The 15,778-nt window shown below is 39.4% G+C and overlaps 1 protein-coding gene across 1 annotated transcript in view; it reads left to right on the forward strand.

Annotated features, from left to right (window-relative positions):
- Window positions 1-3: 3 nt before the first annotated feature.
- The window catches only part of LOC117956004 (glucocorticoid receptor-like), a gene marked incomplete at its 5' end in the record, with an annotated part of 59,424 nt that continues 43,649 nt past the window's right edge, over window positions 4-15,778 (forward strand). The window contains one exon of the mRNA XM_034890847.1: window positions 4-1,142. Within this exon, the coding sequence (XP_034746738.1) occupies window positions 4-1,142 (1,139 nt within the window). The remainder of the gene's footprint in view (window positions 1,143-15,778) is intronic.

Raw genomic sequence — 15,778 nt, forward strand, 5'->3', positions numbered from 1 at the left:
AACACAGCTGGTTCACGGCTTCAGTCCGCAACGCACATGTCTGGCCCCGGGTCTCTGCCTCAGCCCACAGTGGCCCCAAATGGACAGGGTGAAACCAAAGACCAGGGGGAGCTCGGAGGCCTCTTTGAGTCCCCTCAGCATCATGTCCTGTGTGAGGGGTCAGACATAGAGGAGGGTAAAACCATCAAAATGCAGAAACAACACCAGGACATTGGTGTTTTCAACATGGAGGACAACTTGCCGTTGTTGAAACAGAGTATTTCCGATCTCAATCAGATGTCCACCTCTGTCATCAGCACCTCAGTCTCCTCCATCCTTGGCAACCTCCCTCTGCCCAACCTTTTTTCCCAGCACATCAAGCAGGAGGGGGATTTTTCTCTGGATAAAGACTTTGGAACTTACAGCGGACACACAGTCGCTGTTCCGTGTGATTTGGATGGCAACAGCAGTGGGCTAATCGAGGATCCCGAGATTTGGCAGGACCTGGACCTTTCAAATTCTCTGCCAGAATTCAGTGATTTTGAGTTGGTTTCAGAAGTGGAACACTTGGATAACATCCTAAATTACAGCAGGGGCGGAGGTGGTTCAGTCAGTGGCTTGCTAAAGGAAACAAAGCCTCTCGTGGGTAATGGAGTAAACTGTACCAATGGGAATGGCACGGGCCAGCAGCAGCACCCCATCCACCAGCAGCACCACCTTCTACAGCACCAGCAACATCAGCTTCACCATCAGCAGCAGCCGGCATCCCTTCTCTCCAACGTTATGATTAAGGAAGAGAAGGATCCAGACAACTCTTTCACCCACATCCGTACTCCCGGTGTTGTGAAACTGGAGAAGCAGGACAGCGCTGGTTTCTGCCAGTCGCAGTGTATCCAGAGCGGCATGAGCTCTCTCCGTGGAGGAGGTGCCATGCCCTCGTCTATGGCCCTCAGTGCAGGACCTAGCTACCACTACAGAGCTAACCAGTCCTCCACAGTTTCCCGACAAGACCAGGAGCCTTTTGGCATTTACCCAAACCTCCCTATGGTGGGGGAGGACTGGGCCAGGAGCAACAGGTTTGGAGAGTCATCCGGGTTACAGAGGGGTGACGATGGGATACCCTCCGCCGCAGCCGTGGCAAATTTTTCTGTCAGCTTCTCCAGGTACGTCTCATAGAATGACTTAATCCTGTCCTGTTTACTTTTCTCTCTGTGGCGGATATGGTGTTTGCTTTCATTCAGGGTAGGCTTAACTTTGTATTTGTGTGCTCTGAAGCTATTTGCTGAGCTTGTCAAAATATTTACAAGTTTCAGTGCAAATTTTAGTTGAAGATTATTAATGCTGTACTGTAGTCTTAGCGGTCATAGGTTTTCTCTGAGTAGGCAATGGGATCCAGACTCTGTTTGTTTTTGGAAATCTTTGCCACTTTTTCTCTGTGTCAGGAAAAAGAAATCTGTCTGAAAGATATATATAAAGAAAAGAAGCTGTTTGCAGCATGAGCCTGAAGGCCACACAGACTGGATTGGACCTTTGTTGCCCTTTTTTTGATGCAACGTGTCTGTGTCACTGCAGTCCTTGGAGTTAATAATTTTAGCCGGAAATAAATTCCATTAGCTTGCAAAGTGTGGAAATCCTAATTTAGACCGGACAGTCGAGACCTGACGGTTTTCTTAAAAAAAAAATCTTCTTGCAATTCCTGCAACCCCTTAGAAAATATCCTGTCTCTGTGTATGCTCCTGAAATCAAATCCAGCTCAAGTGATGTATTAGTGCACCTGAGTACCCTGCAGGACACTTAGAGTGTAATAAAAGAACTAGGTGCGTTTCACAGGATTTACGCCTGAGTTTTCCAGTGTGATTATAGCACAAAAGAAAAACTCACTTCAATAAGGCCCCCCAAAAAAGAGTAGTCAGGTGTTCTTGTATGTTTGTCTGTGACATTTTTTCTTTGTGAGGGAAGTTCTAGCCCCCCCCCTGGGGTGGAGGGCATCTGGCATCTTGTTGCTTCCAATTGGCAGACACAGCAGGCACATTCCTCTAATTCATCCACATCACTCACCTCATAATTAAGGAATGCCATGACAAGTAAAATTTAGGAATACATTGTTTTTGATTTACCTGAATACTGTCAGAGGCAGATAAGAGAAAAAGGTGATGCATTAGTTGCCAGGTTACAAGCTCAGAATCAGATGTTTAAAATGTGTTTTGGGCACCGTTGTGAAATCGTTCCCATACACAATTACTCATCCTAATTTCACCATGCTTCACCTTCTGGAATTTTTCTAAAATGGTTTTCGTATAAGTGGTCAGAGTATCTACGTAAGTATTACGTAAATGTGTCATTCCTACAGGAAGTGACTCATTAAGAAAACATGATATGTGCATTTCTGAGGATGCAGTATGGGTAGGTTTTAATGGGAGATAAATGAGTTCTGGGAGAAAGTCACGTGCACAACGAGAAGGAACTCAGATGACACGCCCTCACTTCAGCTTGGATCAAAGTTTTGACTCAATTGGACGTGAGGAAAACTTTTATGCGCTTCTTTGTGATCATCAGCTTGAATGGGCAGTGCACAAGATGTGTTGGATTAATAATGTGAGTCAGTACTGGCCTTCTGAAAGAGCCATTGAGGTGTGAGAGGCTCAGGCTGCCTTGTAAACAAGTCAAACATGAACTTGGGTGTCAGCTTCTGTCATCTCCCTGCTGTCACATTGATATGCTCCTCTGTTGTTCTGCTGTTAGCCAATTTTAAACTGTGGAAAAGTCTCTCAATAATAATTTAGTTATAGTCATCTTTTCTATAGTAGACTTCATTGTTACCACAAACACTGATGACAAAGCTTTGGAATAACACAAAGATGACATCCTAATAAGCAGCATTTGTTTTGCTTTTCTGGTCAGGCCACAAAAAGTGTCTTCACTTGCACTTGTTAAGTCAATCAAACAACAAACATTATTTGAAAGACTGAATTTGATGCGTTGATGCTCACTGCACCAGCATGGTGTGTCTTTTCTTACAGAGTTCCTGTGATGTAGGGCACTGACACTCTGCAAGGTCTTTAAAAGTGCAGTACAGTACATTAATGACAAAAAAAAAAACCGATTTACCAATGGACAGACAAACAAGAATAGTTTGGCAATTCTCATTTCTTACATTATCATGTTCACTGAAATTATGATTTTTATTTTTAGATTCAAATTACCAGGGGTGCAATTACAACTCGCAGATGGAACTTTCGCTTGGTGCCTTGATTAATTTTTTTTACCAAAACAGTATAGCTTCCAACTTCCAACTTCCAATCTTCAACTCCCAACAACCATGCTGATGCAGACATGTTCTACTCCATTCTGTCTTGAAATTCCCAGAAGTCAAATAATCAAATAAATGCAGGTCGATTTATAGTTTGTTTTAAACCATGCACCTTTTTGAAAATCTGATCTGAATATGTAATTTTGCAAGAAAACACAAAACACTGGTCATCACATGAGTTATCATCTGACTCAATGAACTGTACTGTATAAATTGGAGTTCCCTTAGCTGTTCAGTTGGAATTTTAAGTACAGTTGAAACAGTTTGGCTCATTCACATTGCTCGACTCAAGCCTCTTGTTATGTAACTGATAATCAAATGGAAAAATGTTGCTTCATGCCTGGGGTGAAATAAGTTCCATTGTTTAAAATACAGTTAAGTAGCGTGATACTCCTTCCATTAAGTAGATATACTTTTCTTTTTGTTTTTACTTGTGCTTCATTTCATTTTGGTTGTATGCTGCATCATTTCCTTTTTCCCGCAGCAGGTAACATTATACTGAACGATTTATAGCTTTTTGTATATTACGCCTGTCATTCTTTTCATCTTCAAATGTGTGAGTTATGCTGACACATATCAAAAAGGGGTAAAAAAATATAATCTCTGTTGATGTGTGTGCCAGAGCAAGACAGACTGTCTGTGTGTGTGTATGTGTGTGTTTGTGTGTGTGTACACACAGGGATATAGGAAGGCCACGTCCACAGATCTGCTCTGGTGTGTTGCTGTCTCTCTTTGCTTTAAACTGTCACTGAGTTACTTTTTTCTTTTCACCTACTCACTCCTCATGGGCCCCTCAGAGCTCTCCCTTTTTCCCACGTATGCAAAAGTTGTACGAACAAAGATGTCTCTCACACACACACACACACACACACACACACACACACACACACACACACACACACACACACACACTAACAGAGTTTTTATGTTTGTGTGCTGCAGATGCTAGATGTCAAAGGAAACATTTACCCAAACGTGAGCCTTTTTGTATCAGAAAATCGTGCTGTAAAGTTTTTAGTGTGTTAAAATTATCATTGATTGAAGATGAATCCTTTTGGCCAATGCATCATGGGAGTGGAGAAAACTCGATTCACATATACCGTGATTTCTTTTTCGCAACAATTTTTAAAATCGATTGTTTTCTCCAGAATCAATATTTCTTTTTTTTTTTTTAACCAATAATTCACCTAAATATTTTCTGTGTATGCAGTACCGCTGACTATCATATTCCTTTCCAATAAAACAGAGCAAAAGCAGAAAATGCAGGAAATACATGTTATGTTGTCCTACATCTTTACAAATTAATTAAATATGTGCATTGTTTTTAGAAAACAATTAGTTTTTAGAAATGTCAAATAATATATTATCTCAAGAAGTGTATTTTTCAACTTTTTATTGTTAAAGAAGGAAAATAAAATACCAATACAATCACAATGAATAAAAACGTAATAAAGTTAATGTTTAAAGAAACCACATCAACTAAAGTGTAGGGGATATAGATAACCGATTACTGCATAGCCAAGCATATAAAGACTTTAATAACGCTCATCTTGATCTAAATGTTTACAATAATTCAGTTATTATTGTTATATTTGTACTAGTCAAAACACATCTTAATGTATGCAAAAACAAACAAAACACTTAACTACAATTAATATTATTGAGCATGGACATTATAAACATAAATGACATTAACTGTAAGTCTGGCTCTTGATTCATAAACCCAAGATTAGAATACACACTACAGTAGTGCACTAAAGTAGCCTGAACACATGTGACTCGGTACACCTCCTTAATGGAAATCTGTGCATTTTCTAGTTTAGTCTATATTTAGGAGCCTTGGTTGAAGCTGGGAAAGATTAAACAGATGTTTTCCACACCATGCTAATCCACCACAATAATAAAGATATTTTGAATGAAAAGGATAATTGTTACCGTCAACATTTCTACTGTGGCTTACCGTTCGTTACATCGTTAGTCATTCCTAAGTGAGGCATTTCAACAGTAGTTGGGTGTGAACCATTATGAGAATCAGCAGGTTAATAATGGTAATTAAAACGTATGCATTGGGTGATGAATGATCGCTATTTAAATTGCTCCTTAGCTATGTATACTCAAAGCTTGGCATGAGTGACAATGTCTTACCGACTTAATTCAATACAGTTGCATTCTTTTTACGTGTATATCGAATCATGAGCTAGGTGACGATGGTGAAAGATACAGTATTGTCATTATGACTGCATTGTTTTGTTTCTATATGTGGGCACTAATTCACTGAAGTGATCACACCTTAAAGCAAAATTGGGTGACTGAATAGAATCATTATTACATGACTGACGTGACTGTGAAAACGTGATTCTAAGAAACCACGAGACAACATGCAAGGTCTGGCTAACATTATCATAATTGCATCGTGATCATTATATCATCATTTTACAAAAATTTGTTGTGGAAATGAATGATTGTTAAAAAATTGTAACTATCAAAAGTTTTTTTTTAAACTTTTGCAAAGACTTTTGTCAGATGTTATTTTTAAAAAAAGAGTAACAATTGATTGCACTGTACATCAATTTGATTGTTTACATGTGCTATTGCATGTATACTATGTCTTGTTATACAGTCATTCCTTTTCATTTGCATTATTTCACATAAAGTTTCACAACATTGATATAGTTAACAGATTTTTTGCATTTCTTTTAAAAGGGCATGCATGAAAAAATTATGTAAGCTGCCAACAGAGAATTTAAAGTCTTACTGTAAGCGTCCATGGTAGTCATTTCACAAAAGGCAGATAAAACAAACTAGGTCACACTCATCTCTGTTGACTCAGTTTCCTGAATTTATATTCTCTAAGATGTTGTATGCATGGCTAAATTTCACTCCATCTTACAGTTTAAAGGGGCACTATGCAGTTTTGGCCATTTCTTTGCTGTTTTTTCACAGGTTTCTCTAGAGCTCCCCTTACAGCTTCAGAACAGATATTTGGCAGCTCCGATGTTTACTTGTGATGCCTCGCTCGGTCAGTCTGCCGTTTCCTCTTTCTCTGTTCCTCTGACAAGGCTTTCCTAATTTCCTGCTTCTTTTTTGCCGACTTATTTATGTTAATAGTGTGAAAAACTCCTTCCCTACCTTGTTGACCGGTTCCTGAATGGGAGTATGTGTGCGGTGCCATGAAGCAATTCGTCCACCATTTAACAAAAAAAAGTCATATAACCATACCAATGACTCCAAAGCTGTTGAGTTTAAGGCTGTCCCCTCTTAGTCGATTAGTTGACTAATCTGTGGTTTTGGTCTTAGTCAACAAAGATTTGTTTAGTTGATAAGTCATTTATTTATCCTTATTCTTGCTTAATTACTCATTTCCAAGAATCCTATGAGCACATTTCTGGTGAACACAAGATTTAAAGTGGTGCTTTTGCAGTATTAATTGTGTGTAACTAACTTTTACAGATGGTTAATTAACTAAATTTATATTGTGCTTTTCTACATTTATTTTGTGCTTTTCTAGTCTTAACCACCAAAACAAACAGCTCTGTCAATTAAACCAGCTAATCGATTAGTCAACAAAATCATATGTTAGACAACTAAGAATTTCTTTAGTTAAGGACAGCCCTGGTTGAGTTAAGGTAAATTAAGCCAAAAAACTGCATAGTTCCCCTTTAATTATTCAATTCAGTTACATTTTATTTATAGTATCAAATCATAACAGTTCTAGGTCTAGACCACCCTATAATTTAAACACTGTATACATAATTACCACTTTCTAGTTTATTTCCCTAGTTATAAATCCTATATCAGTTGATATGATGTTCTCAGAATTAGCCGGACAGGCCTTACATTTTAATTTGCGACACAAGCATTAATGCAACATGTTGTTGAGTGTGTGAAAATGTACTGTGATTACTCTGTGTGGAGTGACACCATAATGCTATTAATGTATATCCTGGAGTGAAGCCTGCTGAAAAGCAGTTTTAGAATCCTTTAAAGGCCCCTAAAGACATGTGTATAGTTAGAAATTCACAGAGAGAGTCTCTAACTTGGTCACCGTTGTGGAACTGAAAGATCAAACTGATCAAACATATAGGTATTCTATCTTAAAGAGGCTTTATACATGCAGCCCGCACTCACAGGGGACTTGTCGGCTCTGATCATTAACCAAGATGCGTTTTTCAACTAGATGCTCTTTCATTTACTCATTCTCGTCACTCTTCTTCCCTCTGTCTCTCCTCTTTGGAGCTCTACTGTACTGAGACTTTGATGTAGGCTTCGGTTGGGGTCACTGTAGTTCAGAGAGTAAAAGGATGCCTAGGCCTCTTGGCAGCCAAGCTGTTTCTTTTTAAGGCTGTTTTGTTGGCTGCTGCCATGTTTACGCTGGTGTTGGGTGTCATGAACATATCCAACACATAACAGGCCATACAAGGGATTTAACCTCTTTTTCAGGACAAAGCTAGTCTTTTTATTTGCTGCAAAATACGGAAAGAAGCCCAAAGGAAAAGTAAAAGAGATCCTTACAATTATGTACACAATAGCCCAACAATAAGTACACATTTTTCTTTTCAGTAAGGTGTTGAATCATCTGTTCAATTCTAAAGCTAAGATTTTAGTGTTCTTTAGAAATTGTCCTGTTACTGAAAGTATCTTTTCTTCGTGTGTTTCAAATCATACTTCCAAAGACGGCTACACAAATGATTCATACTCACAGACTGAGAGAAGAAAAAGCCGTCTCCAAAGTTTCCCGTTCTGCCAGAATTATTTGGCATTGCCATATTGCTTACTGTTTTTAGGAAATTCAGTCTAATATGCCTCTGTAAAGCGGCCAGATTTGCTACTAAGTACGCTTGTGCTGTGATGTACTTAATGAATGTATTGTTTCCACTCACACATTGCCAACATGTGTATACTACACACATATACTGTGCACTTTGAACAGATAAATATATGCACTCATAAATTCCTCATTGCACATCATGTGATGGCTGTGGATAGTTGGCAAAGTTAGCTGGGAGGCATTTCTTGGTTTAGATTACAGTACCAATACTCAGAATAGACTATAAGATCGTTGGTGAATAACTCAAGCGGGATTCTTTCTAAAGCCATCGTTGTCTAAGGAATTATGTGTCGGCCATCAGGACTTTGCTTTAAAGTTCTTGTGAGATCCTATGTCTCCCTATGTCATGTCATACATTTGATGGCTTACATACCTGACCTAGATCCGTTTGCAACAGTTGGACCTGAAGACTGCTTGAAGGTAACTGTGTCAGTTTTTTTGTTTCCCGCCAATGCTTCCTCAGCTACGTTTACATGAAAGTAGGCACGCAAACTGTGCTCGGGTATGTCAGGATCAAATATAGCCCTGACTGTACTGACTCACTACACTTCATGAACAGAGGATTGTGCTTGTTATATTTGGCAACAACTCTATTAGGAAACAGGAAGTGCAGTGTCTAGCAACCAGAATGGCTCAGGCTGCTGCCCCCTTTTCCCTCTTTGCCATTTGGGGAAAAAAAAAAGAAAAAAAGATTACGCATGTTGTTTTTTTATAATTATTTAGGTGTTTTTCTCAGGAATTGTGTGTTTACAGGAAATGACAAAGTGCTGTATGTTTCATTTATAGCTAGTTCTAGTTAATCATAATTATTACACGGCTTGGTTGAATTCGACAACATTCTGTGGTCTGCTAATTCTTGTAACAGACCGTTGCTAAGAATAACAGTCTATGATCGCTACCGGTAACTTCAGCTGTAAGGATAATAACGTTAATTAGTTACATTGCAACAATTTGTTTACACATGTGTCACCTACAGCGGCTGTGCAAGAAAGAAACAAGATGAATGAGGACAGAAGTGTCAAAATAAATATTCCCAAAAAATTCACTTTGTCTCACTTCACCAGCAACGAAAATGTTCAGTTTAATGTGAATTACAGCAGCTGTTAGCAGCTAGCTCACTTAACAACTACTCAGCTAATGTGTCAGCCTGCAGTGATTTAAAGCTGTAGCGGGTAACCTTTTGAGATTAATCAATGTTTGTTACATTCAAGCCATTGCCAAATGAGTTGCTACAAAGCTAAATAAGACTATCAGCTCCACACAACTCTCTCTGTATTTCTCATTATGGCTAGGTTCAGAATATTGTGACATCCTGTAACTTCCCCGCGCTGAAAATCAAGTAAAGAAAATTACCTCTTTTGAAGAATCCATGTTTTCTTCATGTGTCCATGTGTCTTCCTTGGCTACTAGCAACTTTGTGGAGGAGGTGGAGGGGGCATTGTGAGATCACAGAAGGCTTGTATCATGTGGATGTGCCAACAGTTTAGTTGTCATTACTTAGAATACCACATGGTAGCTGCAGAAACTGTGCACTATAGCTTTAACACAGCAGCTGCTTGAATGAATTTGTCCACCTAGCTAGCAAAACCAGGCAGTACCCCATCACAGCCCGACTCATTTTGACCGTAAAATATGCGGCTACTGCCACAGCCTTTAACCGGGGGGTTAAAATGCATGTACGGATCTGTGGCTTTTGCCAGAAATGTATTTATGACTGCCTACATTATCCCTTACTTAGTGCACAGTGCACCACTCCACGGCTATTTTTGAGTTTTGCTTTGTGGTCATTGTGTTGTAGGTGTAACCTTTCTCGAACTGTTTAATGTTTAATACCAAAGATGTGGGACAGTGCACAAAATGCCTTTTTGTTAAAAGTAATTTGGTGCTTGGCAGAAATAAAAAAAATCATCTTCAGATGAAGAGCAGCAACTCTCCAAAATCAACAGCAAAATCAAAAAACAGATCAGTAAGGTGTGGGAAATTTGCTAGAACTAGACATGGTGCAAAACGTCTCAGGGTTTTCCCCCAGGAAACCGGTTAGTGGAGGTGGTTATCTATGCCATACATCATCAACACCAAAACAAAAAGAAAAAAAAAGATTTGTTTTACACCCTTGTCTCCTGCATGCACATAACTTCCCCCGCATTTGAACAGTTATGTTATCTTGTATAAAAGTGTAATGTCAGCCTCTGATGTAATACGCTGCAGGAATTTCTGCATCTCACAATGGATTATGCACTTTATAGTTGAATCTGGTAAACAATAAATAAATAAAGCAACACTGTTGTATCTCTGATTTTGCAATAGTAATATGTAGATAGAACACACAAACTTACAGGAGAATTCCGGTTGATTTCAACATCTAGCTCTGTTTTTGTTTTGTTTTTAAATTGTAGTTCTGTCAGTAGTGAGACAAATTAAAACAGGCGGTGCAGTCTACACCAAGTTATCCTTCTGCTGGAGTTAGCACCTAACAGGCTTAAACAGGGCAAAGTTTAAACTTGTTCATAGCTTCTAAACATGCTCAAATTGTCATTACCAGTGCCTAGCCACGTGCAGTTATTCCTTCCGAGTGAACACAGCGAATTGGACTGCAGTAGATGTGACAGAAAGGCATACAAGTTGTGTTAATTCAGCCAGTGCACATCCCTCTGTTTATTCACTGTTTTCCGTGAAGTTCACACTCTAGTCGATTGTCACAGCTTTTATGCCTTTCTGCCACATATATTGCAATCAAATAACTGCAAATGGGTAGGCACTGGTAATGATATTTTGAACATGTTTGAAGGCTAAAAACACATTTAGAAACTTGCCCTGTTTAAGCCTGTTGGGTGCAATTTGAACCGGGCTTTGTTAGTGCCCTGTTTCCCTGTAAGTCCTGTAAAGTGTGATGTGTCAAGACTTGTTTTCTGATCAATGAATTAAGTTGGTGGAATTTCCTGCCTCTGCTGCTTTCCAGTGATGATTGTCTGTTACAGTAAAAATCCTCAGAGCGGTTTGGCACTGAGCCATTCTGTGTTTTCTCTAGGCTACTTTTCTACTATCTGATTTTCTGTGCTTGCTAAACTGTGAGATATTCTGTTGCTCTGTTTGCGTCTTTTGAGTTGCTCTGTCTGCCTGAATGTGGGTCATCATCGCCACTTCTCTTGTCTGACACAATTATATGATCATCTTTAATCTCTCCTTGCTGACTCAGGAAGGAATATCTCAAAATGTCCCTAATCTGAAGGAAGAAATATACATGTCTTTTTGTCCGCCAGTCCCTTGGCTTCTGGAGTTTCCTGATTAGACTAGAGGAAAAGTAGTCTGGGTGTGCCTGGCTTTGAATGCCAGGGTTCAGGGATCACGGTTTGTTTATCTGTTCATCTTCCCCGCAAACAGAGGTTTCATACTTTAAAAAGGGAGTTTGGATACTCCATTGGAGAAGATGTCTGTCATTTACTATTTTGCACTGTAAAAAAACAGTGAAAATTAAAAATCATATTTTTGTAATATTTGAGAATCTCTGATATAGACTACATGTCATTTTTAAATAAAAGTCTGTACAAATAGGGTTTTAATATGTGCTTCTGTATATGTATTCCTTTGCTTCTGTATACTGGGTTATTTTTAAAGAGTGTAAGGAGTTAGCCCTCCACCTGATCAGTGTCAGCAGGGTGGAAAAGTAACCAGGGAGATTGTCAGCAGGAGGCCACAGGTTCAGACTCCTCTGTTGGCAGTATCAAACTTGTTGAAGTGTGAGCAACTTGATTAATCCTTTCAGTCCCAGAGCTGCAGTTCTTTGGATTTGCTGCGGACCATTTAGATACAAGTAATGTGCAATATAACTGACCCAAGCTTGAAAAATAACATTGGAGATGTCAGGAATAGCAATATCTCTTCTGCTACTGCATGTTCTGTTCATTCCACTCGACCATCAATTTTGAATTGTTTTGCTCCTAATTCTCTGCAAGAACTCACTGACTTGTAGTACAGTACAGCATGAAACGCTCCTTAGGCCCTGTAGATATTATACCAACTTGTGTGCTCTCTATAATCAACTGCTCTTTGCAAACTGGTTGTGTCCCAGCCACTTTTAAAGAAAAGCAATCTGGATTGTTATTATTTGTATGATGATGACATCCTGCTGTATGTTTCTTTTAATCTGGAAGAGACTAGTGTCGGTACTGCTCAAATTTTTGTCTTCCATTAAGGATTGGATGGCAAACAATTTTTCTCAGTTTAATGCAGTCTTTTTTTGAGATTTTTCTGAGATTTTTGTGGCCCAAAATGCCTTATGTTGCAGGAGCTTTTGTAAAAAATTGCGATAAAAGTTGCAATGTTTTTGTATGTTTGTTGCAATGAAGTTGCGGGAGACAGAGAAAGTAGCTCTTTTCTTTGTATAGTTCTTTAAAAATAAAAGCAGAGCAGCCCCGCTCGCTGCAGAGAGCTGATAGGATTGAAACAGCAGCTGCTTCAGCGACTTCAGAGTGAAAAATCTTTAAAGCGTACATACATTTTTAAACCAATTTTGGGTTTTTAGCCTTTCAATCTTCATTGGTATTGTATTTTGTTTTTTTTGTGTTTATTTTCTGTTTTGCATTCTATTTTTTTTAACACATCTTTTGTGTGAAGCACTTTGTGACTGTCTGTAAAAGGTGCTATCAAAAATTATAATTTTTATTTCGAAGCCTGAAGATCTTATATCAGTTGTTTATGTTTGGAATTGCAAATCAGCCTGGAGTGGAAGAAATATTTTCTCTGGGGTTTGGAAAAGGTCGAGTTTTTTTTGTCTCTACAAAGTGTAAAAAAAAAGAAAAACACTGGATTTGATCTTTGGTGGTCAGTGGAGGAAGAGTTGAAGACAACCTTGAAACCATGTTAATTTTGAGTTTTTCTACACATCAGTAACTTAAAGAATTTTACGGTTTGAAAACACCTGATGGATAGCCCGGAAGCACTCATTTACTATGGAAATTCCTCACGATTGTCACTTATCTCTAGGAGCTGTTCATTTGCTTTTTTTATTTAAAGCTGCTGTACTCAAAATACCAAAATTAAGGCCTCCACACAGCTCTTACAGACTGTTCCAAAACTCGTCAAATACCGGCGCTTTGTCACGGCCCTTTGTGTCTGATACAGACGCTCAAGGCACTTACATGCACAGATCAGCTATCAAAACAAAGAACAGAGAAGCTTGGATTACAACAGGCACAGAGGGTGTTTGACTTTGTTCTCTGCTCAGGGCGCCATTACTCCACTATATATTTACACAGTAAATAGTTCTTTACTGCTATACTCGGTCATTTTAATTGTGTGTTACGCTAAGAACGGAGACTCAATCGCAAGGCTCATAAGAGGGGAAGTGGGGTAACAGACAACAGGGACAGGGTTGCAGAGACAGGGAAGCTTGGGGAGTCTCGAGGGTGAGGATACTCGGGGGAAGCGTGGGAGAGCGAGGAGCCCAGGAGAAGACACTGGAGCTGGGAGCAGAGATGGAGACAGATTGAAGTAGGGTGGCATGGGTGGGGGACCAAAAGGAGAAGCCAGCTGACCAGAGACGGGAAACAGGAGCGGAGGTGATGACTGTGGGGGGAAAAACAAAAGAGGTAAGTCAAACATAAAACACAAAAGCAAGGACAATCGAGGACTAAGAATAGCTTGTGAGAGTTTCACCAGGGTGATTGGAGCAACAATCAAGCGAAGATGGTTTGAAGAGCCGGGGTTGAAATACTGTTGTTGATTGGAGATAGCAGGCAGGTGTGAGTGGTGGGAGCAGGTGATTGTGGATGAGACTCACGTGTGCACGGTCAGCTGGCTTCAGCAGGAGGGAGAGTGGAAAAAAAGAAAACACCAGGAGAAAACAGGGCAGGGCAACAGAAAACTGATAGAAAAATAGTAAATAAAACACAAACTCACGGCCATAACATTGTGAATGCTAGTGATGTGAAAGTTTAGCTGGATAAAAATTGATTGAGGAAAATTACTAGTGAAAGACAAAATAAGATAAAGAATAGAACTTTTTCAATCCTGAACAAAGTTTTTGTTCCAGAAATCCATCAGAAATTACAAAAACATAAGATAACAACATAAGAATATTATCTATGTATGTATTTATGCATGTAATGCAATACATTTTTTATGTTAGAGAGAAATGCATCTGTTCTGAAATGCATTCAGACCACATTTGCATCAGATTTTCTTGCCTGAGCATGTATAGATATGCACCCACGTATAACAACAGCATACAATCCTTAGTATGCATTTGCAGCCCTGATTGCTGCATGTCTTCAGCTGGCAATGTCATCGGCTGTCACCAGACAACGCAGAGGACCTTGTGCCATAGACCAGTCAATGATTTACCTGACCAAGGTTACTGTACATGTGGAGGCAAACATTCACCCCCTGAAGCTGTCATCAGACTTGTGTAATCTCATGATCCCTGCCAGCTAATTTTAAGGAAAACTTGATAATGGCCTCATTTTACCTTGGTCAAAACACAATTATGAGATCCAGAACAGGTCCAGCTTTTATAGTCAGGTGACCCACTTCTTGTTGTATGTTTGCTGAGGTTTTGCTGTGCACTGAAATCAAGCTCCTTCCAGAAATTGATCTACACTGCTATTTAAAACTGTTGGCAGGTTCTGTTCAGATTTGGACCAGATAGTAAACTGTCAGAGTAGTCAACAATCCTTTCAGTGTCTACATAGTACACAGTGATTTAACCAGACATTTTGTTTTGCATTAATAAAATGTTCATGTACACCAATTTCTTAAGAAATATTTAGCATTTTAGGGCTGCATCCTCTTAGTCAAGCGGCAGGGACAGTATAGGGTACATTAATATTTAGTTTGGTTAAACAGTTCTGGAGCAGTTCTAAACATGTCTCTGTTGTTAGGACAGCTTGCATTTGTCATCTCTAACAAATGCTAAGGACTTGATTCTCTCAACTAAATGGCCTTTCCCAGGCCAGCGCTTTACGCCCAGTGAGCATTTTGGCTAAAATCTATCACTGGCTGTGACGGACATCCAGACCGTGGATGCAGCAGCAGTGTTAGACTAGAGTTTGTGTTACCCCATTTGTAAAGATGGGGGGCGTCGTGCTAGACCAGCATGCATCGGTATCAACACTGCCTGAAGTAGAACAGGTGGAAACTGTGTTTATCATCCTGACTGAGCAAACAGCTGGTTGACAGGCTGGTTGGTGGATGTGTTTATCCCTGACTGGTGTCCGTGCAGGACACATGGGGTGAGCTGCAGGGGCGATACGGCGGGACCCTTTTCTCTTTCTGTGTGTTAATTTTTCTCTCCTTCTTTGTCTCTTACCACCAGAGTTAGGATCAATTCAATTTCAGCAGAATCATATTCCCAATGAAACATCAGTTCACCTCACAATGGTCGAGCGTTTATTCTGGGCCAGCTAAGGTATTAGGTACTATAATAACTGCAGAATGATTTTCTTTTTTTTGAAGAGCTTATCAGTCCCTGCATCAACGGAAGTGAACGTACAGTTGTGGTCAAAAGTGTACATACACTTGTAGAAAATCACAATGTTATGGCTGTCTTGTGTCTTCAATAAGTTCTACAACTCTTATTTTTCTGGGATAGAGTGATCGGAACACATACATGTTTGTCACAAAAAACAGTCATAAAGTTTGGTTCTTTCATAAATTTATTATGG

Source organism: Etheostoma cragini, chromosome 13 (genome assembly GCF_013103735.1).
Source record: "Etheostoma cragini isolate CJK2018 chromosome 13, CSU_Ecrag_1.0, whole genome shotgun sequence".
In the NCBI taxonomy this organism is placed as follows: domain Eukaryota; kingdom Metazoa; phylum Chordata; class Actinopteri; order Perciformes; family Percidae; genus Etheostoma; species Etheostoma cragini.